Here is a 22310-nt window from a genome sequence, read left to right on the forward strand (position 1 = left end):
GCCATCCGTGGCACCATGCACCCCAGATGCACAGCAGCGAGGGTGCAAGGGCCCGTGCGCCAAGGCGAGGAGGTCTCGGTGCCCTCTGCAGCCACCGGCTCTCGACATTGCGCAAAGTCGGCACTGAAGAAGCCGTCAGCTTCTGCAAAGGGGTCAAGATGTACGGCTGTGGGCTGAGTCCCAGAAAGAGATCTGCAAGGGCAAAGTGCTGGGCTAGGGAACAGGTTTGCTTTGCTGCTGCTCCTCCTGCTGCTCCTCATCCCCTCCGGGATGGAGGAAACGAGGGACTTTGCTCTCTGGGGACCCGTCAATCAGAATCTGCCACCGCCGTTTAATTTGCTGAACGCACGGCTGCTGGCAGCTCGGGGCCGTGCCCATAGCTGAGCAGGCAGTGCCATCCCGTGGGATAAGCCCAGCACAGCAGCCGAGTCCCAAAACCGCACTGTGCAGAGCCGGCGGCAGCGCAGGCTTGCAGGGATGTCCCAGCCCTGGGCAGCAGGACCTGGACCGGTGTCCCGCTGCTGCATGGGGGTGGCTGGGGACAATTTCCATTTTTCTAGGCTCCCTGCTCCTGCTTTCTCTCCCTTCTGCTGGAATCTGGGAGCAGACCCAAGGACATAACCCATTTGGATGTGGGGATTCGGCTCACCGCGATGGGACAGGCTCATCCAGACAGAGGGAAGGTACGGTGTTAGGAGGGCAGAGCAGACACAAGGCTCTGAGACCCTCTGCATCACTTGCTGGCCTATCTGAGGGCAATGAGGTGCCAGCTCTGTCCCTTCCCAGCCCCTTTCTATCCCCAAACTGCAGCAGCCGAGGCTGCTTCGGTTCAGGAGCAAAACCAGGGACCAGCCTTGGATGTCAGCGGTGACCTTGGGAGGTGCCAACTTCGGAGGGATAGGCAGGGAGAAGGAGAGAAAGAAACACCTCAGGTTGCTGCAGCGGGAGCTCCCAGGAGCAGGGCTAAGGGTGTGCATCCCTGTCGGCTGCCCCGCAGCACCCGCAGCCCGGCGGGAGACGTACGTGGCATGGCTTTGCCTGAGGAGACAAAAGCACGCGGCTGACTCCTCCGAAGCCAGCAAAGAGCAGATGGCACTGAAATCTGCTCAAGAGGAGAGAAAGGAACAGCCCCAGGGCTCAGCTCCCCGCGTACCTCCAGACGCACATTTGTCCCCATTCAAGCGTCTCTGGCTGACCGAGGGCAGGGGAGGGATGGCAATGCAGGGCTGCTCTGCATCCCTTGCCCTGCTCCCTTTTTTGGGGTCTTTACCTCCTGGAGGCTGAAGCCAGCTGCTCCAAGAGCCATGGGGCAGAGGTCAGGGGGCTGTCCTGTGCCTTCATCATTGTCCTGTAATGTTGCTTTAGGGAGTGGAGGAGAAAAAAGCTATAGCAGACCCAGATCTGCCTCAGCTCCCAGCAAAGTCCTGCTTAGCCCTCTTTGCCCAGCTGGCATAAGCAGCAAGCTTTCCAGAGGAGGGACCAGCTGGGCAGGAGCATTTGCAGAGCACGTTTAACCCCAGAAGATGCCGATTTCTTTCACAGAGGCTACTGCAACACTGCTGATGCTGAAGGAAGCAGCTGTGGGCAATTGCAGGGCCCTCGTGAAGAAAGCCCTTGTTGCCTGAAGCCCTCTATGCACACCAAGAGCTGGCCAAGGAAGCAGCAACATGACTCGGGCACCAAGTGCTGCAGGACAGGGAGCAGGGCTCCCACAGCTGAAAGGCACCGTGGAGAGAAGGAACCGCATGCCCTGTGCCCTCCATCACCTGGGGCCACATCGTGTTGGTCCAGTTGGGTCCGTGCTGTGTTTCCCAGATGCAGCAGTCTGGGAGCGATCTGTTTCTGCCTCTATTTACCAAGCCCCATCACCCCGATTTCGGGAGCAGCTCTTGCCTCTGATGTGCTTCTCCTCCTGGTGAGGTGGGGGGAACGCTGCCCTGCAGCTCCGCTCCCCGGCCCCAACCCTGCACAGCACCCAGGCACCCACGGAGGAGCCTTCCCAGGGTCTCCAGCAGCACCGCAGCACGGCGAGGATCCACAGCTCGCTCTGCGGAGCGCCAGGCTCCTACCCCAGCCCTCCCCGCCTCCCGCAGGCTCCGAGCCAGCAGGGACGCTGCCGGCACCAGCTGCTCTCATTGAGCTTTGTAGAATAAACTCGTGGAATTAGCCTGTTGGCTGCCGGGATCAAATCCAGCGCTGAATGCAGATCAAAGGAGACAAACTCCCCAACAGCTTTGCTCTGGAAGGGGCAGCGTTCAGCAGCTGAGGACGGAGCGTGATACACGTTGCCTCTTTGATGGCACGTTTGGTCCAAGCCCCGGTGGTCAAAGCTACAGATGTCCTGGGAGAGGTCTGACACTGGTGATAGAAGCAGCCAAAGCCAGGCAAGAGACAGCGCTAGTTGAGATAATTTTGGAGTGCACCCTAAATTCCAGGAAGCTTTGCCTGACAGCCTTTTCTTAGCAGCATGAAAGGAGCAGATAATGTAGGGCAAGACTGAATGCAAAGAAGAAATACAGTTAACAGACAGGGAAGCTTGTCAGTTTTCTGTCCACCCTCGAAGGTCTGTCCCAGCAGACGTGGGGAGCGCTCAGCAGGGCTGGAGGAAGAAGAGGGAGGAAGCTTAGCACTGAAAGCACAATCCTCCCGCCAAGAACTAACTCAGCACATTCCTTGCTCGGACCTTCCTGTACGGAGATGATGGCTCCCAGCACACGCAGCAAATCTGCCAGGTGCCACCTGCTCCCAGCCCCGCTCGGCTGCACAGGCAGCAAATTTAAACCCGGATTCATGGCACAGGGAAGTTGCTCTATGGCCATTTTTTTTTCCAGGAAAAATAGTAGCAGCAAAGCACCTGGCCTGAGAAAACAGCAGACTGAGGAGGCAGATAAAAGTGCAATGAGAAAGATGGGATGGGAAAAGGAATGCCAGGGAGGAAGGAGGGCTTCCCTGGATGTGAACAGAGGGAGAGGGATGGAAACGCAGCTTTTTTTGGTGGAAATGAACCTCCTGAGCAGATGAGCAGCCAGGCAGTGGGCAACCCACCCACGGCAGGAGCTGCTGCACACACAGGGATGGTTGGCTGCAATGAGAACCCAGGAGCCAGCAGTGAGCTTTGCTGCTTTACATACAAAGACTTTAGAAGAGAAATCTGACTTGAGAGCTGTTGGGCTTCTCAGCTGTGGGAAGGTGTCAAGGCTGAAGATTATTTTCTTTGGGCTTGTCAAGGAGCTCAGCACCATGAAGACTAAATATGGTACAGGTATACCGTGCATTTATTGTCTGGTTAGAAATAATTGGCTATTTTTTGGTGCTTTTGTTGTAAGAATTAGGAAAGGAACTACTGGAAAAGAGTGGTTTAATGTGAACATACGTCTTCCAGTACTAGGCTGCCTCTTGGAGTAGTCATGGAAGATGAAAAGCAAACTGCCTGAGCTGCGTACTGCAGTCAGCAGGACAAGCCGGCTGCTCAGCACAGAGCAACAGCTCAGGGGCAAACCCCGAGTTGCTGTGGGATGCAGAAGCTCCAGAGGGAGAGCACTGAGTTATGGCTGTGAAGGTTTTGGACCAGAGCAGTGGTGGAACGAGCCCCTTCTTTTATGGATCTGCAAACATCAGCGCAGATTCCAGAAACGGAGAAGTGGGAAACAAGAGTGTAAAACCAGATGGGAGCAATTTATCCTAGCAGTTTCATAAGCATCTTCCAGGAGAAAGTGATTAGCCTTATTAACTGATTAATTAACTGATTAACTGAAATTGCGGATCAAAGATTAAGTGATTGCAAGCAAGTGTATTTTGGGCAAAGTCAGCACTTTTCTGGGAAACTGCGCATCTCACGTGCTGTTAATGAAAGCCCTTCAGCAGATCATCTGCAGAAACGGTGCTGGGGCAGGAGATGTCAGGGGTAAGGTCTGGTGCTAAAAAAAAGTGAAGCAAGGCCACTCCGTCCCCTCTTCTAGTAATTCTCACCTAAATGGGGCATCGAATCTCACCCTCCTAAAGACTATGTTTTTCTTTGAACTTAAGAGCTTTCCTCTTGATAAGGAACTGTTGGGTTATGCCGTGCCCAGAGGAGTATTCGTTCCTCACTGGCTACTCCCTGTGCATGTTTTCTCCTCTGAAGCACGCTTACACCCAGCTCCATTCCCAGGAAAGGTAGCTTGGTGGGCTAGGCCCAAAGTGCAAATATCTCTCATCTTCGGAAGACAGCAGCAGCACTGTGCTTGCTTTTTAGCACCTCACACAGGATTGGGAAGGAACAGGCAAGCGAGGAAAATAAAGAATTTTTGTTTATCAGTCTACTTGCTTCCTCTTCATTCACTCCCTAGCCCAGTTTTCTCTTTGGGGGTTCCTGCTCCTTTTATATCTCCTAAGCAGGACGTGAACGTAGCCATATTCAGGCTGAGTCTAACGCATCCAGTTAGACAGCATGGATTTATCTGTCCCACACAGGGCACGAGCTGGAGCACCCCAGCGAAACACAGGGCACTTCCTGCTCCCCATCACAGCCCCTTTGTGCCCAGCCAGCCCTGTCCAGGACGGGGGATGAGGGATGGGTGCTGCAGGAGCCCGGTGCCAGCTTACCTGGAGCCAGCACCGCACCTGCTGCCACCCCGGGGCTGCTCCAGCACTGGCGACTTTTGTCTCCACAAAGGCTGTATAGGGTGAGACAGTTACAAATGGTATTTTATAAACCATGTTTCTGTAAGTGGATTTTTTTTTTTTGCTAGCAGGGAAAACTGCTTTAATAATCCTACGTCTGATTAATGGCACAACCTCCTGGCAAAGCAGAGACTGCTTCGGTTCTTTCTTGAGGAGGAATTAAAAGTGGTAAATAAAAGAAGAAATGCACAGCACTCTGCCTGAAAAATATTGATCCAGACTCTTCTTAGGTGAAAGATGACCACTGAAATGCTCTAAAGAGTTAGGCTATATAGCCTGTGAGCTAAAGACATCTGTAAACTGGATCCTGCTCTTTTTAAGGGTAGAGAAAATTTCAGTCTCTCTGACATGAACAGCTGAGATTTATGGACAGATTTTTGTTCTTATTCTCCTGGAAGGGAGAGAAACACTTTCCATATTATAGAGAGAGGGATCTGAGGCACATGCTGTATGAAATGCTTTGTCCGTGGCCTCCTCGAGAAGCTGTGGAGCTGAACCCCCGTTCCAGCCCCACATCTCCCCTCCAGCAGGTCGAGGAAAGCCATCAGGGACAATACAAAACATGGAACACCACGCTGCGAACACAAGGACGACCGCCGCTCCAGTTCTTCACACATCTTTGCCTCACAAAGTCAAGTATTTTGTAACAACCTCTAAAACACAAAGTCAGTTGTAAGAACGTGAAACGGTAGTATTTGCTTTCCTACAAAAGCATTGCATAGTTTGGAATATATCTTTATTTCATGAGGCTGCAGGTCTGAGAAAATTAGGAGGCACTGCATGAAATTACACTTCCTATCCTGTCGCATGGCCTGATACACTCCTCATCCTGTCTGTTCTCTATCGAAGCCATACATCTCAATTTCCTCCTCCTCATTTATCTGTGAAAACAGGACTTGGGCCAGCGGACTTCATGGCGAGTCCTCCACCTGTCTGCAGAACAACACGGCACAACCAGATGGGGGGGATGCGAGATGGTTTTTCTAAGGGGTATGAGGGGATGTGAGATTGATTCTTGGAAGAACTCTACAACTCGAAGCAAATGAGTTATAAGGTAGGTATGTGGCTTATTTCGGCGCCGGGTGCATGCAGGATAGCTCCCAAAGGCATGCGCGCCCCAACGCGGCAACGTGCTTTGGTTATATGCAGTAAAGAGTTTTATATGCAGTAAAGAGTTACACATGCATGAAGTTTCTCAATACACCTATGCATATGCATAACCTATCCCTGTTTTGTATTAAAATTAGCTCCAAGAAGTCATTTCCATAAACTCCTCCCGTCTGCGCTTGGGCAGTGCCTTCTGGTGGTGGTTGTTGGGGGGTCATGGGGATGAAGGCTGGTAACTCTTCATCACCACTAGTTGACCCCCTACCTTTGCACAGACTCAGCTGCTCCTTGGCTCTTGTCCAAACCACACGGTCGGTCTCAGATGATTTTTGAGACAGGTTCCCCATTTTTGTCAGGAAACATCCTCTGTGAGGGGCCCCGAGACTCCTTGTTTTGGTTAATTTGTGCAGTAGCAAGCAAAGACACTCAGCAACATCTATGTTAATGCGATTAAGCAAGCCCCCATTCTCCCATTCCTGGCTTTAATAATAACGATTCTTTTATTTAGAAATCATTAACGTGATTAAACAAGCCCCCATCCTTCTACCCCTGGCTTCAAGATGGGAAGTGTTTATTTTACCAGTACTAGCATCTATTTTACCAACTGAAGTGTTTATTTTACTGAGGGGAGGGTCGGAATCCTTCTTTTACAAGACTTTACACCACACAACTTGACGTGTCTCCCCGCCCTGCCGCCATGACGGCTCCACCTCCAACCTCCCCTCCCACCCTCCACCTTCCGCGCTTTACGGCAGCCGCGCTCCCCTCCCTTTCCCCTTTTGCGACAGTCGTGTGGCGATGACGCGCTAAGGGCGGGCTGGGAGCGGCCTCCACCTCTTTGCTCGCCGCCATCCGCCGCCATCGGGGCCGCGCAGGTCAGGGGGGCGCCGGGGCCGCCCCGAAACCCCTCAGGGATCCCCCCTAAACCCTCCTAGGACCCCCCCGAAACCCTCCTGGGATCCCCCCCGTGAGCACCGGGACCCCCGGCCCCGCCCCGGCCCCGCCGCCGGTTCCGGTGGGCCGGGCCCCAGCCCCTCCCCGGGCCCTTCCCGTCAGGGCCCGGTAACTGAGGGGATTTTTTTTCCCGGTTTGTTTCCCCTCACAGGAGGTGTAAGCCATGGCCAAGTTCGTGACCCCCGTGATCCAGGACAACCCGTCCGGCTGGGGGCCGTGCGCCGTGCCCGAGCAGTTCAGGGATATGCCCTACCAGCCCTTCAGCAAAGGAGACCGCCTGGGGAAGGTACCGGCCTCGTTCCGTGGGGCTTTACAGGCACCGTGTCCCCCCTCACCCCCGACAGCCCTCCCTGCACGCTGCTGGCCTGCCTCGCGTTGTGCCGTGGCTGCTCTGTGGTGTGTGCCGGTTGGGGCAAGTGTGAGCTGTTTGTAAGGCTGGCAGGCAGAGCTGGGAGTTGTTGCTTCTGGAGACCACAGCAATGCTTGTTTCTGCTGCTTGTAGTCCTGCATATATAAAATCAGAGAAACATAATGTTAATACTTATTTTGACTTCTTGTGTTTGTCCTCAGGTAGCTGATTGGACTGGAGCCACGTATCAGGATAAGAGATACACAAGTACGTGTTGTCCAGTGGCTGCCCCTCTCATTTATTTTATGCAAAGCTTCCTTCAAACGTCATTCCTGCTTTCATGTTCCGCACTGGCTCTGTAGTGGCTTCCTGCACGCCTCAGCAAAAGAGGCTCCTTAAATTCAGAAGCATGTCTCACCACTGGGAGAGCTCCCTGGGACTCTCCCTGTCCTTAGGGTTTTCTCAGGGATTTGTTCTACCTCATGGCCGACGCTTCTCCGGGGGGACTGAAGCAAGGAGGAAGTGTGGCGTAAGGCAGGAGTCCCACTTCGTGCATCAGGCTTGAGTGAAGGCTCTTGGGGGGAATTTCAGGGGGTTGGAGTGTCAGGTGTTTTTCTTCCTAGAAGCTTGGAAGCAATATGGTCTTCTTTATTTCTAGACAAGTACTCGTCACAGTTCGGTGGCGGGAGTCAATATGCGTATTTCCACGAGGAGGATGAGACGAGCTTCCAGCTGGTGGACACAGCCCGGACGCAGAAAACTGCATACCAGAGGAATCGTATGCGATTTGCACAGGTAATGCTTGTGTTCAGAAACAGCCTCAAAGGAGAGATTGAGAGATACAGAATTACTTTGTCACTAAAATGTCCTCTTTTTTTTTTCCCTGCATTTCCGCAGAGGAACCTGCGGAGAGACAAGGACCGTCGGAACATGCTGCAGTTCAGCATGCAGACGCTGCCGAAGAGTGCCAAGCAGAAGGAGAGGTGAGGGCCTCGGAGATGAGCATTCTGTGCTTGTGTTGGAGTGTGCGAAGGTGCTGTCGACAAATTGGTTTAGTTACTGCAGCGGAATCCACTAGATCTAACAGCAAAAAAGAATTTCAGGGTATTTCAAGTCTAGTGTTTCGCTGACGGGACTGGTAGTTGTAAGCATGGGTTTCAAGCAGGAGAATCTTTAAGAGAATCTCCTAAGAATTCAGGAGAAATTTTGAATTGAATTTGGAAGGTAAATGTGACAATTTAAAGCAGGTTGTGCCCTTTCTGAAAACTGTGTTGTAGTCATTAAGGATAAAAATGCTTGGAGTGTTCAGAACGAAGAACAGCTTTTAGTGCCTCGGGCATTTTGATCAACAGAACGCTCAGCAAATGTGTCAGTGGCTTGGTGCCTAAAAGCCTTGTTCCTCTGGTGGTAATTTGGAAGTGTAGGAGTCATTGTGGCACATAGGAACCGAGAAATTGTCTTCATGGCTTTTCACGTATCGCTTTAGAGATCGTCTGCGTCTACAAAAGAAGTTTCAGAAGCAGTTTGGAGTGAGGCAGAAATGGGACCAAAAATCACAGGTAAACTAGCTAGCTTTCTGGCTCCCTGTGATGGCTTAGTTTCTCTGCTCTGCTCGTGGGGAAACTTCTGCACCAATCCTGATGTGCGGTGTCTGTTTCTCTCCCTGTTTCGCCTCTGGCCGCACAGCAGAAGCCTCGTGACTCCTCTGTGGAAGTTCGCAGTGACTGGGAGGTGAAGGAGGAGATGGATTTCCCTCGGCTGATGAAGATGCGCTACCTGGAGGTGTCAGAGCCACAGGACATGTGAGTTCCTAAAGCAGCCAGGGGCTTGCTTCCTGAAATGACCCCGTTTTTGGCAAGCAGGAGGACGGGGGTCTCCTGGGCCTAGTCCCGTTGTTCCAGTTGAGGTACCCAAAGTGGGGAGCGGTAGCGGAACACCCACCCATCCCCTCAGTCCTGTGTGGTTTGTGGGTGGTGGTATTTGCGCGAGGGTATCGAGATGGCCCTCCTTTTCTCTCTGTAGAGAGTGCTGCGGAGCCCTAGAATACTACGACAAAGCCTTTGACCGCATTACAACAAGGAATGAGAAGCTGCTGAGGAGCATTAAGCGCATCTTCCATACCGTCACCACTACTGATGACCCGGTTATCCGAAAGGTACGCTCACTGGTTTGCCAAACCCCGCAGTGTGCTTTTCGTTGCTCGCTGTTGTTTGAGACCTGCTGTCACGGTCAGAGCAAAGCTGAGAGGTGAGCAGAAAAAATCCACGTCCCTCAGCTTACAGAGGACTTTTCTTAAAGTAGAGCAAGGTTAAGGAAATACTGGGAATACTGGCCAAGGAAAAGCTGTGGTTCTGTAAGGGCAGGCAAACCACACTTGGGCTATGATGGAAAAGAAACTTCTGTGTCAGAGACCTGCTTTGAGAGGTTTCTGCTTTGGAGATGAGAAAGGCTCAGACTCCCCTTTATGACTGCCAGCAATAAGGAACCGAGTCTTTTCACAACAGATTCCCACTTGATAATGGGTTCCTTACTTTATCCTTTGTCTAATCAGGGTTGAGCCTGGATTGCTGGGTAGCGTTCATGATTTATCTAGCAGTCGGTAATGTACCTGCCAGTGTAGCTTCCCGAGTGTGGGAGAAGAAATTCATGACCTGGTTTTCCAACACGTCTGATCTTGGCTGTGAAAGGGAAGGGGATGTCAGTTAATGTTGCTTAAACACAGCATTTTCCTTCTTCTGTACCCGTAGCTGGCCAAGACCCAGGGGAACGTGTTCGCCACAGATGCCATCCTGGCCACACTGATGAGCTGCACTCGCTCTGTGTATTCCTGGGACATCATTGTCCAGAGAGTTGGATCCAAGCTGTTCTTTGACAAGAGGGACAATTCAGATTTTGGTGAGGAAAAGTCCTGAAAGTAATTTCTGTTATGGTAGTCTCACTGTTCTTTATGCTTTTTATTATTATTATTATTATTATTTGGTTCTGTGTCTCAGTCTCCAAACTGAGACACCCGGCACAACCTGACTGCCGCAGTACATTGTGGAACTTTCAGTACTGGTCTGCTTTAGTGTGGGGCTAGAGACTCACTGAAGCTGAGGTAGTTACTCCCCAAGTATAACCGTTTCTGACTGGTTTTCTTCCCAGACCTCCTGACAGTGAGTGAAACAGCTAACGAACCACCGCAGGAAGAGGGCAACTCCTTTAATTCTCCCCGCAACCTTGCCATGGAAGCCACCTACATCAACCATAACTTCTCCCAGCAGTGTCTGAGGATGGTAAGGCCAAGCAGCCCTGCGTAGTAGGGGCTGTGTTTTGGAGGGTCTGGAGAAGAGACTTTATTCAGACTTCTTTAATAAAGCAGTTCAGTAGAAAAGCGTTATAATTGACAAAGATACTTTACGTTGGTGTTATTTCAGTTTTGAAAGAGGTGGGATTACGTATGGTGAGCAGCACAACTTTTTTTGTAGAAAGATTTTCACTTTTATCCCCCAAAGAAATCCCACTCCCATTGGTGAAGGAGGCAGGCTTCTGAGTACACTAATTAAAGCAGAAATGCCGATAGAAGTAATGTTTACAGCAAAGCGTTGTGGAGATGAGCATTCTCGTCGGCTGTCTTAATTTTTTAGTGTTTTTCTATGTAGGGGAAGTTTAGTTATTGTTGCTATAATAGCATAAGTATCCAATAGGAGAGCTCTTGTGTTGTTTTTATTGTTTTGTTTTTCTTTTTGTTTCCATCCCCCTAATAAACCCTTCTGATTTCTTTCACAGGGAAAGGAGAAATACAAGTTTCCCAACCCAAACCCTTTTGTGGAGGATGACATGGATAAAAATGAAGTAGCTTCTGTTGCATATAGGTATGTGAATTTCTCTCTGACTCCCAGCTTTGGCGAGGATGCAGGATGTCGGTGTGGTTTGCAGGCAAAACTAGACAGAACTAGTGAACAGACAGAGGGTGAAAGGATTTTGCTGAGTTCTTGCGTCTGGAAGAGAACGAGGCTGAGAAATAACCAGCTGGATTGCGTGCTTGCAGATACCGAAGGTGGAAGCTGGGAGATGACATCGATCTCATTGTCCGCTGCGAGCACGATGGAGTGATGACGGGAGCGAACGGGGAGGTGTCGTTCATCAACATCAAAACGCTGAACGAATGGGATTCCAGGGTGAGGAAGAATGAGATCCCAAAGCTAGCTCTAACTGCTTCACTGCTGCCTGACACGCCAGGTACAGCAGGCAAGACGAGACAAACATCTGGTGGTGTTCCCTGGGTTGCTGCCTTCCATCAAAGACATTTTGGTGGGCTAGCAGCGCCGATAAGTCTCCCCCAGGTGCAAGGTAGTTGGTTTGAACCCTATCATTGCCCCCAGGTGTTGTGTGCTGTAGTGAGCGTGTTCCAGTGCTGCCCTCACGAACTCTTCCCTCGCAAACTTCCTCCTAACCAGCGCTGTGTAACCCACGCCGTTCACATTTCTCCCTTCCCAGTGCAGGGGCTTGCCCTGCAAGTTGCAGTCTGCATTCCCTTGTGTGGTATCGTAAGGTAGACAGAAGAAACTTCCCTGCGCCGCGGCTGAAGAGGTGACTGCTGCTGGCCTGTTAGGTTCACCTGGGTTTTGATTCTCCTCTTAGTACTGCAATGGAGTAGACTGGCGCCAGAAGCTTGACTCGCAGAGAGGGGCTGTGATTGCCACGGAGCTGAAAAACAACAGCTACAAACTAGCCCGCTGGACGTGCTGCGCGCTGCTGGCTGGATCAGAGTATCTTAAACTCGGGTAAGGCAGGGTTTTCACACCAAACATCTTCCAGGCGCGTTTTCCATGATTTAACGCGGTATGTTTCACAGCGAAGCATCGGTAGAATGTAAGCAATCATAAAATTGCCTCACAGTTTGAGCGGCAGCAGGGGAAGCTTGCAGTAACGGTGCCGCTGGTGACCCAGGCTTTAGCATGAGCTGCTTCTCCTCAACGCCTGATTGATGTGCCCTCCGTTGTGGCTGACCTTGGCAGACCTCCTGTCTGTGACAGGCAGGCAGCCCCCGCCGTTCCCAGCCTATTTGCTGAGATCGCCGACAAGGGAAATAAATGCAGTGGCCGTGCTACCTGTCAGGGGCTTGATTGAAATCCTCGGTGCACCGCTGCTGAGAAATTGGGTGGAGAGGAGGTATCACCACAGCCCATTTGGAGCTGTCAGCTTAAAATCGGTCGAGAATGTGCCCCGTTATTGATGGCCCGAATGAACCACTTGGTGTGCTAGCTTCTGCCACTCATCCAGTTTTCCAGGCACCCTGGTCTGAGTGTTTTTTGGGTGGTTTCTTCGCACAGCACAGTGGGTGGGCCCCTAGCTGGGACTCCCAGCAGTAGGTTTCACCACAGGTGACGTGGCTGGTACCTGTCTGTAACGAGGGTAGCGGAAAAGGCTCAGTTTTGGTGGTTCTGCAACTCAGAATTCCGTTTTTGGATACGGGACGTCTGTTTAGAGTCCAAACTCCCTGGTAATCATGCGATTAAGTTTTTTTTTTGAAACTAATTCTGTTTTTTATACTGTCCCATCTGATTTGGGCTAGGGGAAGGATTCCAGGTATGTCGGTGATGGAGTAAGCTTGTAGCCAGGAGCTCCTCTTAGCTGTTAGTGTCGCAGGGTGAGGATGGCTCTTGCCGCTCAGCCCAGAGAAGAAAACCAAACCCATCGTTCTGCTTTCCTTGGTGGTGGTCTTCTGGTGGCCGGAATTAATCTCCTGCTGCTCCCGTCTAGGTACGTGTCCCGTTACCACGTGAAGGACTCTGCCCGCCACGTGATCCTGGGCACGCAGCAGTTCAAGCCCAATGAGTTTGCCAGCCAGATAAACCTGAGCATAGAGAACGCCTGGGGCATCCTGCGCTGCGTCATCGACATCTGCATGAAACTGGACGAGGGCAAGTACCTCATCCTCAAAGACCCCAACAAGCAGGTGATCCGAATCTACAGCTTGCCTGACGGCACCTTCAGCTCGGATGAGGATGAGGAGGACGAGGAGGACGAGGAGGAAGAGGAAGGTTTGTAGCGTGGTTGGTGGTTCATGCTTTTAAATAATGTACCAGTGCCCTGGAGGAAGAGGGTAATGTACGGTAAGGGTGGGATCTCAGATAATGGTGAGAGGAACGAGGCTGGGGCATGTTCTAGTCGGTGGGACGAAAAAGGGGGTGTTGGGGACATTCGGGGGACTGAAATGGAAGGCCCGGAGAGTGAAAAGCTGAGAGGAAGAGGCACAGGGATCGTGCCGGGGGGGGGCTGCTGCTAACAGAGGTGGGACAGAGCACAGGGCCTGAGCACTGGGGGTTGAAGGTTGCCGCAGAGCCTCATTCAGCGCTGCTGGGATTAGGGGTGATGTTAATCAATTTCAGTCAATAGCAGGCACTGAGTTCAACTGCTATGGGGATGTTTTGGTTTTTATTTTTTTTAACTATAGTTTTAGGAGCGACTGCAAAATGCCCACCCGTACAGCCGGAACGGGCGGCTGCCGCTGCTCTTCTTACAGAGCCGGCGGCCATCCCTGCCAGGGGCTGTGCGGGCGCTTTCTGTCACCTGGGGGACGGCAGAGCTGCCCTCGGCCTCTGGTCTTTGATAAGAAAAACAGCGTGCAGCTGCTTTTTTTTTTTTTTTTCCTCTTTCGCTATAGCATTACCCAGGCCCTTACCTCTTTTATTACAGCAGTGCTAGGCTGCTGCTTACAGACTGTCCGTGGCACGTGGGGGTTCGGGGGCTGGGGGGCGGGAGGTGGCCCATTACTGCAGGGAACCGAGGCGTTTGTGGGGTCAGGGCGCCGCAGGGGGTCGGGGTTTGCGTTTTGCTCTCCCCCGCCCAGCCGCCTTCTTCCCTTACCCCTTCCCTTCCCTTCCAGAGGAGGAGAGCTGAGCGGCGGGGCTGCACGGGGAGGACCACGGACGACCCTGCCGCACCTCGGGCTCTGCAGGAATAAAGTCACTGAGCTCTGCGCCAGCCTCCTGTCTTATGTCGCACCCCCCCCCCCAACCCCTCACTCCGGGCGCCTGTCCCTTTAAGCGCCCCTCCCCGCCCCTCGGCCACGTGGTCGGCCGCGCGCGGCGGCGCCCTGCTGCCGGCGGCGGGAAGCGGCAGCGGCGGCGGCGTCACGTGACGCCGGGCGGCGGTGGAGGCTACGCGCGCGGCGGGGCCCGGTGCGCGCCTCCCGCCGGCTGCGCCCCCCCCCCCCCCCGGCGAGCGGCGCGCGCTGCAGGTGCGGCGGCGGGGAGGGTCGGGGGGGGGGGCAGGTGAGGCGCGCGTCACGTGTTGCGCCTCGCGGGCGGCGGCCACGCCCCGCACGCTATTGGGCGGGAGAGGGCGGGGGGCAGCAGTGCCGCGGCCCTATTGGCTAATGGCCGGAGGGGCGGGGCCTGCCGGGGTGAGGCGCTGAGGGGTGGCGGCGCCATGTTGTGAGGCAGAGGCGCCATGTTGGGCCGCGGTGCCATCTTGTCCCGGTTCCCCCCTGGCGATGCTCCCGCTCCTCTCCCCACAGCGGCCGCCCCGCCATGGCTTGTGGCACCCTCCTGCGCCTCGCCCTCTCTGTCAGTGCCCTCTGCGCGGCTTGTGGCGCTGCTTTCCTCTACCACGACTACTGCGTGCTGGGGGCCGGCCCCTCGGGCCTGCAGGCAGCCTACTTCCTCCAGCGGGCCGGCCGCGACTACCTCGTCTTCGAGCGCAGCCACGCGCCCGGCAGCTTCTTTGCCATCTACCCCCGGCACCGCAAGCTGATCAGCATCAACAAGCGGTACACGGGCAAGTCGAACGGCGAGTTTAACCTCCGCCACGACTGGAACTCGCTCCTCAGCCACGACCCCCGGCTGCTCTTCCGCCGCTACTCCCGCCAGTTCTTCCCCCACGCCGACGCGATGGTGCGGTACCTGGAGGACTTCGCCGCCCTGCTGGAGCTGCGGGTTCAGTACAACACGGCCATCGTCCACGTCACGCTGGACAAGGATCCGCAGGCCTGGAATGGCCACTACTTTGTCCTGACGGACCAGAACAGGCAGAACTACAAATGCAGGTAGTGGGCAAACTGGGGGCCAGCTGTGCAGCTTTCCACACGTGTTCTTAAACTAACAGATTCATGGAATAAGTTAGGTTGGCAGAGACCTTTAAAGGTCGTTTTGTCCACGCCCCTTACTCAAAGCTGAGCCGGCTCTATCAGGTTGTTCAAAGCCTTGCCCAGTTGAGGTATAAACATCTCCAAGAGTGGAGGTTTCACAGCCTCTCAGAGCCCGTGTCGCAGCCCTTACCCACCATCGTGGTGAAAAACATTTCACAGGGTTCAGCGGGGTGTGTGGGGGAAGTAACAGCTCCTGGGAAAGCGTTGCAATGTTATGTTTCAGGTACCTGGGAAGCTGGCAGGGCAGACACGAACTGGCTGCCATTGCCGTGATTTCCATGCCTGATGCATAAGCTGGTGTGAATTGGTGCTGTGATGCCTAACCTCAGTTAACCTGCATGTGTTCAGGAAAAAACAGTGTTTAGAAGCATGCCCCAGTTAGCTGAAACCCTTAGTTGGCAGGGGAACAGTGGGGTTGCCGCGAGAGAGGGAGCGGACTGCGAGAAATCACAGACAAGGCTACTACGGATCCCCGGATCACCCTTCCCCGTGTCATGCTCACACACACACCCTGCGCTGTTACTCGACTGCATTCTTCAAAAACATCTACGAGTTACTCATGTGAACATACGGCGCGTATTTCTCAGTTCTCCTGAGAGCCTCAGATGTACGCCAGCAGGTCGTGCTGGCTGTCACTCGGAGGTGCGCTGGCTGGCAGGCTTGGAGGGGACAGAATGTGGTATCGGACACCCACGCAGTGTGAGTGAGTTCCTCGCGGGAGCTGTGTAAGCAAGGCCGGGACGGCAGGTGCTGCTGCGAGCCTCGGCTGCCTGCTACTTCTTTCTAAGTTGCAAAGATTTCCCTAATATTTAAGCAGAAGCTCTTATGGAAGGATATAAAAGGATTACCGTATTTGCTTTTAGTGTTAACAGTTAGAATTGTGGCTGGCATATTTTTATGAATAGGAGTTGCATTTTAAAGTCTTGAAACCGTTTTCCATCCCTCTTAAGAACGGCTTTTGTTCCATTCTATGAAAACGCAGCGCACATTTTAAATCAAAGTAATTTTTTATGCGGCGTGTCATCAACCTGTGAAACACATTAGCAGTAGCCGCACATCCGCAGATAACTGAGGGAGATTAGGAGACAAGTGCAGCTTACACGTGCTGCATCCGCACTGACTTTTGCCATTCGTGATGACATCAGGAGTCCTCTTCGTTGGCCTAATGCCAGGGAAGGTGGGAGCAGGTCGTTAGGTGAAGCTGGGGAGAGGTTTTGGGAAAGGTTTCTCCCAAAACCAGAGCATACGTAGCACCGATCGACCTTGTCAGCTGACTCGGTGTGACCGGAGGGGGCACATCCCTAGTGGTAGGAGCAGCGAGATGGAAAGACACTCTGATTTCCTGCAGTTCCTGTGTTCCCTAATGCTGTCCCTCTTTTTGCAGCTCTTTGTTGGTTGCCACTGGCACGTGGGTCCCCAACGTGGTAAACTTCCCTGGCTCAGAGTACGTGGAGGGTTATGAGACGGTGTCCACCAACCCGGAGGATTTTGCTGGCCAAACCGTGCTGATCTTGGGCCGAGGAAACTCGGCCTTTGAGACGGCAGAGAACATTCTGGGTGTCACGAATTTCATCCACATGGTGAGCCGGTCCCGCGTGCGCCTCTCCTGGGCCACGCACTACGTCGGGGATCTGAGGTAGGAAACTGCTCTTCTTCTTCTTCCTGATGGAGCTGGAATACGAACAAACGAGAGTGGCTGCATGCCCAGGAGGCTCAGCAGTTCTGGGGCTTGCTGAGGGAACCTGAGGCCTTTTACCTTTAGGTCCCTGGTTTAAAGCAGCCCAGGTTGCAGCTGCTGAACGCAGGAGCTTTACGAGAGCTCTTCAAGGTCGGCGTGAAACAGGAAAGTGTTCCTGTGGAATTTGCATCACTGAAAAGTGCTGGCTCCCGAGTTGTTCCCCTGCTTGCAATCGCAGAAGAGAGCTCAGATGTTGAATGCCTCGCGCAGGGGCAGCGCTGTGATCAGAGATGAAGCCTGGGGCTCGGCAGACCCACATGTGGTTAATTGCTCTGCTGCGGACTCCTTGGCTGACGGCGAGCGCGCTCTGTGCCTCTCCGCCCCGTCTTTCAGCGAGGCTAATAGCGCCGCTGCAGCCAGCGGGAACGCGGCGAGAATTAAGGCATTAATGAGCGCTCAGGAGCAGGCCAGAGGAGGCCGAGCTGCCCTCTCAGCTGTGCCAGGCACACCAGGGAGCACACACACAACTCACAGGGCTGAGGAACAAGGGATAAACCTCTCCTGGTAAACTTGTCCCGTTCCCAGGAGCTGACGCCAAGGCCTGGATCCCACTTTTCCTTCCTTCTTGTAGCTTTTCTTACCTTCCCCTTTCTTCGTAGAGCAATTAACAACGGCCTGCTGGATACGTACCAGCTGAAATCTCTGGATGGGCTTCTGGAGGGGGACCTGGAAGATCTGGCCATCGTCAAGGACAAGAAAGGGAAGCTGCACATCACGCTCCGGTTCTACCTGGAGAACAGGAACACGAGTGCAGGCATCGACTCCGTCACCCTCCCCCAGGACGAGCTGGATAATTTTGCTACCCGCGCGCCTTACGACCGTGTCATCCGCTGCCTGGGCTGGAAGTTTGACTTCTCGATCTACAACAGGTGAGGGACGACCAGGGCCTGGGGGGAAGCGGGTGTTTGTAGCAAGACACTGAAGGGCCTGACCTGGGAGGGGAGGGAAGGGCAAGCAGGGTAGTCGAAGCTCCTCTGCTGGCAGCGCCACCCAGATTTCGATGTGCTCCAGGTTTCCTGGTGCTGCACAGCGCTGTGGTGGCCCTGCAGCTGCATTCGTGTCCCAGCGCGAGCGTGTGCGTGCTGCCCTCTGACCAGCAGGCTGCAGGGCTGAGCAGGTGGCGGTGCCGTGGCTCGGGTGATGCAGAAGTTTGTGCCTTTACAGCTCAAGGCGCTGAGCTGCCGGGTCACCTGGAGAAGGTTAGCGGTTTTTGGGTGAGGATGGGCAGATCGCTACAGAAAGGTTTTGTCTGCTTTTTTTTTCCTGAGGATGCAACCTGCACTCCACCTTGGTTTGTCTCCTACTGCATCCTGCAGCCGAAAATGATATTGTTAGCTTCAGTGTCTTCTGAAGTTCATCATCAGTGGCTCAGGCTGGAATTTGGTCATGGCCGCAGCTAGCTTGAGATGAACCCTGGCCTTCTGGAAGGTCCTTGGTGACCTCATGCACTTGGGAGACTCGTGAATCCCACGGAAAGCAGTGGGGACACGAAGCAGTGTCTTGTTGTGTCTGCAGTGTAAAGTATGTCACATCAGAAACCCGTTTTATTTTTCCACCCCTGCCCTTTCTGACAGCCTGCTTTTCTCTTTTGCACGTCAGATCTCTTAGAATGATGCCAGGAAGAGGGAACAAAAACAAATATCCTCAGATCAAACCCAGCTACGAGTCCAGAGGCACTCGGGGGCTTTTTGTTCTCGGTACCGCTAGCCACTCCATTGACTTCAGGAAATCCGCTGGGGGTTTCATCCACGGCTTCCGGTACACAAGTGAGTGCTGGGGCGTACAGAAGGGCAGAGGTTGGGGTCCGGCGCTCCCTTGGAAGGAACAATTCAGAGCTTACTGCTGGGAAGGGATGACCCTTCATCCTCCGCTGGCAGCGGGAATAACAAAACGCAGCCAAGCTGCAGCTGCACAGTCTGAAGGGGGAGGAGAGGCCGTGGAAGTGACTCGGGGTCATATCTGAAGCCTGTGGTTGTCTGTCTTTGTTTTGTCTTGTCCTTGTGCTGCCTATTGTCTCTTACTTGCGTAACAATAGATTTCTGCCTGCCAGATACTCGGCCTCGTGACAGGCTGTGGGTGAGAGGTCTGCGCTGCGGTGTTAAAACCCAGCAGCTTTGAGCAATCGGGAGAATTTCTGTGTCTGTGCGTGCATCCTTCCCGTGCAAGGCCTGCTCAGGAGTAACGAAGCATCCCCAGGGACCCCTCTCCCCCTCACCAGCCGCTTAGCATCACATCAGCTTTCCGAGGGCATCTCCACTGCAGTTACCAGCGAGCTGGGTGGGAGATCCTGCGCACGGATGAGCTCTTCAGCTTCTTTATCGTGCCCTGCCACGATCCGTGTGCAACAGAGCGATGAGGTTTTTTGTAGGCAAGCCTGGATTTTTAAACAAACCGTCTGTGTTTTTCTTAATGCCTCAGCTCGCGCAGTCCACCGCCTGTTGGAGAACCGTCACCACGGCGTCCCCTGGCCATCCGCAGTCCGCCCTGTCACGCAGCTGACCAATTCCATCATCAAGCGGGTGAACGAGGCCTCGGGCCTCTACCAGATGTTCAGTGTCCTGGCTGACATCGTCCTGCTGAGAGAGTGAGTGAGTGAGCGATTTATTCCCAGCGCTGCGCTCCGTCGTCTCCTTCCTTTTTCTTCTCTATCACTGCCCGTGGTGCCACCACACAAATCTTTACATTGCTGCCTAAGGACACACCTCAAAATCTGTACCACTGTGCCCCTGTACCCAATTCTGCCAATTATTTCCTTCTCTTAAAGGGCTGAAATGGCCCAGGCGTTCCTGCTGGGCTCGGAGGTGTACTACTCTTACTGTGCCCACAGGAAAGTTTTCCTTGAGCAGTGCTAATAGAGGGATCCCAGAGTCTGGGAACGTAAGGGAGTCTTGTAACAGTAAGTGCAGCCTTCCTAAGCTCTGCATCGAGCCCAGCCCAGATCTGTAGTTACCAAAATAATTGGTAGCTGATGATGGCTCTTTGGCCTTAGCCTCGATCGGCTGCGGGGGTGTTGGATCCCACTTGGCTTTTCTCTGGCAGAAAAATCTGATGATTGTGGTTGCAATTCTTAGGAATGCCACAGCCTTTGAGTACCTGGAAGAGTACCCGGTCGGAATCCTGGCTGAGCTGGAAACACAGGCGGGGAGGAATGCTCCCGAGGGGCTGTTCGTCGTCGTCATGGAGTACGGGAGGAATTTCTCGGGGGCTGACAAGGATGTCTTCTACTACAACCGAGCTGTGGGAGAGGCGCAGCACGCCTGGCAGTCCAACTTCTTGCACCCTGTGATTTACTACTACAAACGCCTCCCAACAGGTAAAGCTCTGTTCCGCTGCGAAGCCTCTGTCCAGCCAGTGTGTGTACTGAATCCTCACCTCGGAAAGATCAACTCGGGGGGCAGCCTGACCTGCAAGGAAAGCAGCTTGGTGGGTGGCAGCACTAAAGCTTGAGCACAGTTCAGCCTGATGGGCAGTCCCTTCCAGAGGGAAACGATGGGAGATGCTGCGGTGGCAGGGCTCCTCAGGACAGAGCTAGCAGAGGGGATTGCAAATGTGAGAGTAAGGTAGGGATTAGGTCAGGGCAAAAACTGCTACAGCTGTTGCGGCTGCTTTCTGCTTCCCCTTTCTAATTCCATTTTGATTCTGAGAGTTTCCCTTAATGGTCTCTTGGCAGAGCGTGAGATGAAACTTCGTCCCCCCGATTGGCCTCTCCCCCGCCCAGATGCCATCCATCACATCGTGGAGGATTTTCTGACAGACTGGACGGCCCCAAACGCTCACATCCTGCCGCTGAGGCGTTTCTTGGAGAACTGCCTCAGCACCGACCTGCGCAGTTTCTTCGCAGGTAATTTGAGCCTGGGGTTGAGGTGGCAGGAGGTGGAGGAGGGACGTGAGGGACACGGGACAGGAGCGAGCTCTTCTGCAAATAACTGAGATCTCCCTGCGATGCGCTGGCGCTCTCGCAGTCAGTCACACCTCTCCGATGTGCTCCCCGGACAGTAAAAAGTGCTGGTGCTGCGTGCGTGTTCCCAAAAGCCTTTGGGAATTGTTCTCTACAGGGTGTCTCCGGTGAGTCTCATTTACTTTTTTGTGCTCTCCCTGGCAGAATCCTGTTTCCTCTTCGCCCTCACCCGCCAGAAGCTGCCTCCCTTCTGCCAGCAGGGCTACGCGAAGATGCAAGGACTGGCGGGGAGCGAGAGGCTCCGGCGCCACGCGGTAGCAGCCGGCCTGCTGGAGGATTTTGCTGCCGCGGACTTCTCAGGTGACAAACTCCCCGACGGGGACCAGCTGCTGAAGGAGCACGTCGTACCCGTCCGCCCGCTGCAGCATCTCGTTAACGCCAAGGACGAACTCTAACGTTTCTCCCGCCGCGCGGAAACCCACGGGTGCTGCTGTGCCAGTACTGTAACAGAGATCCCCGGCAGGGCTCTCCCCTCTCCCCCGCGCCTCTTCCATCCCCATCCCTTCTTCCGCCGTTCACGACTTGCCAAAGACCTGCTCAGATCTTGCTGTTACAGAAAGGACCGACGTGCTCCCAAGGACAAGGCAGGGCCCGAAATCCGGCGGTGCTGAGGCGCCCGCTTTGTCCTTGCAGTGCTCAGAGTTGCCTGAAGGTGGTGTTTATAGCCTAGGCCAGCATCTGCAGCGACATCCAGGGGTCAAAAAGGGGAGATTTGAGGGACGTTTGGGTGACTTACATTGTCACCTCCTTCTTGTGAGGTGACTTGCTCGTGTCCCGTGGCAGCCTGGTGCGGGCGCGCTGCTCCCTGGGTGCTGCGAGTGCTTCGGGATCCGTTTGTATACCGAATGCAGAAGTGGTTCTCTGGGCAAACTGCACGGTATTTTTGCTGCCTTTGATTTAGGGCAGTGCCGGAGGTGGGCACAGAGGGGTGGTGGGTTTTTAGTTAAGTCCGGCGGGGATAATTTCTCATTTCCAGGAGAGCACTACAAGAGACCCTTCGCCCTACGCGGCTGAGCAGCCTGCCTCCAGTCCTAGGGCAGAGAGACTCATACTGACTGTGGGCCTGCTGTCCAAACATTTCTTCTCTGTACCAAACACCCTAAAAAGCCCCCCCCCACACCCCGTTTTATAAAGCATGTCCGCCACCCCTCCTGTTTGCACTGCATCCCGACAAGAAAGTTCCAGGTGCACTTTGGTGACAAAACGCTCGTCCTGTTTCTTTCTCTCCCCTCCGCTCACCCCAAAACCCCTCTCCCAAGGGCTGGCTGGGTGGTGGGCTGCGCTTTCCTGCCCCTTTGTTATCCCCACGCGTTCGTGTGCGTCCCCCGGGGGGGCTCCACGCGGGGCCGGTCCCCTAAATCCCAATGAATCGCGGGGGTGCGCGACAAAGCTCCCCCAGGGGGCACGA

The 22310-nt window shown here is 54.0% G+C and overlaps 2 protein-coding genes across 4 annotated transcripts; both read left to right on the forward strand.

Annotated features, from left to right (window-relative positions):
• The first annotated feature begins 6493 nt into the window (after positions 1-6493).
• Positions 6494-14036, forward strand: EIF3D (eukaryotic translation initiation factor 3 subunit D). 3 transcript variants are annotated; one of them, XM_083836766.1, is made up of 15 exons: positions 6494-6644; positions 6875-7009; positions 7294-7339; positions 7731-7867; positions 7970-8055; positions 8559-8631; positions 8759-8874; positions 9095-9227; positions 9820-9967; positions 10217-10347; positions 10841-10926; positions 11103-11232; positions 11696-11838; positions 12818-13098; positions 13944-14036. In XM_083836766.1, the coding sequence occupies exons 2-15, from the start codon at positions 6887-6889 to the stop codon at positions 13955-13957; spliced, it is 1647 nt and encodes a 548-aa protein (XP_083692892.1). In that variant the 5' UTR covers positions 6494-6644; positions 6875-6886; the 3' UTR covers positions 13958-14036. The 3 variants fall into 3 exon arrangements, with proteins under 3 accessions (XP_083692892.1, XP_083692893.1, XP_083692894.1); XM_083836767.1 differs by having other exon boundaries at positions 8762-8874; XM_083836768.1 differs by lacking the exons at positions 11696-11838; positions 12818-13098; positions 13944-14036 and adding an exon at positions 11437-11522 and having other exon boundaries at positions 11103-11293.
• Positions 14037-14169: 133 nt separating this feature from the next.
• On the forward strand, positions 14170-22106 carry FOXRED2 (FAD dependent oxidoreductase domain containing 2). The gene is made up of 9 exons (XM_083836747.1): positions 14170-14297; positions 14577-15104; positions 16591-16842; positions 17544-17813; positions 18544-18710; positions 19363-19528; positions 20016-20257; positions 20615-20785; positions 21047-22106. The coding sequence occupies exons 2-9, from the start codon at positions 14590-14592 to the stop codon at positions 21295-21297; spliced, it is 2034 nt and encodes a 677-aa protein (XP_083692873.1). The 5' UTR covers positions 14170-14297; positions 14577-14589; the 3' UTR covers positions 21298-22106.
• Positions 22107-22310: the final 204 nt, after the last annotated feature.

Source organism: Anser anser, assembly GCF_964211835.1.
Source record: "Anser anser genome assembly, chromosome: 1".
Classification (NCBI taxonomy): Eukaryota; Metazoa; Chordata; class Aves; order Anseriformes; family Anatidae; genus Anser; species Anser anser.

Bases quoted from the DNA above. Each gene is read 5' to 3' on its own strand.
- EIF3D (XM_083836766.1), top strand. From the start codon at position 6,887: ATGGCCAAGTTCGTGACCCCCGTGATCCAGGACAACCCGTCCGGCTGG. The intron at 7,340-7,730 runs GTACGTGTTGTC...CTTTATTTCTAG, and splicing joins TCAGGATAAGAGATACACAA to ACAAGTACTCGTCACAGTTC. The intron at 9,968-10,216 runs GTGAGGAAAAGT...TTTTCTTCCCAG, and splicing joins GAGGGACAATTCAGATTTTG to ACCTCCTGACAGTGAGTGAA.
- FOXRED2 (XM_083836747.1), top strand. From the start codon at position 14,590: ATGGCTTGTGGCACCCTCCTGCGCCTCGCCCTCTCTGTCAGTGCCCTC. The intron at 15,105-16,590 runs GTAGTGGGCAAA...CTCTTTTTGCAG, and splicing joins AGGCAGAACTACAAATGCAG to CTCTTTGTTGGTTGCCACTG. The intron at 20,786-21,046 runs GTAATTTGAGCC...TCTCCCTGGCAG, and splicing joins CCTGCGCAGTTTCTTCGCAG to AATCCTGTTTCCTCTTCGCC.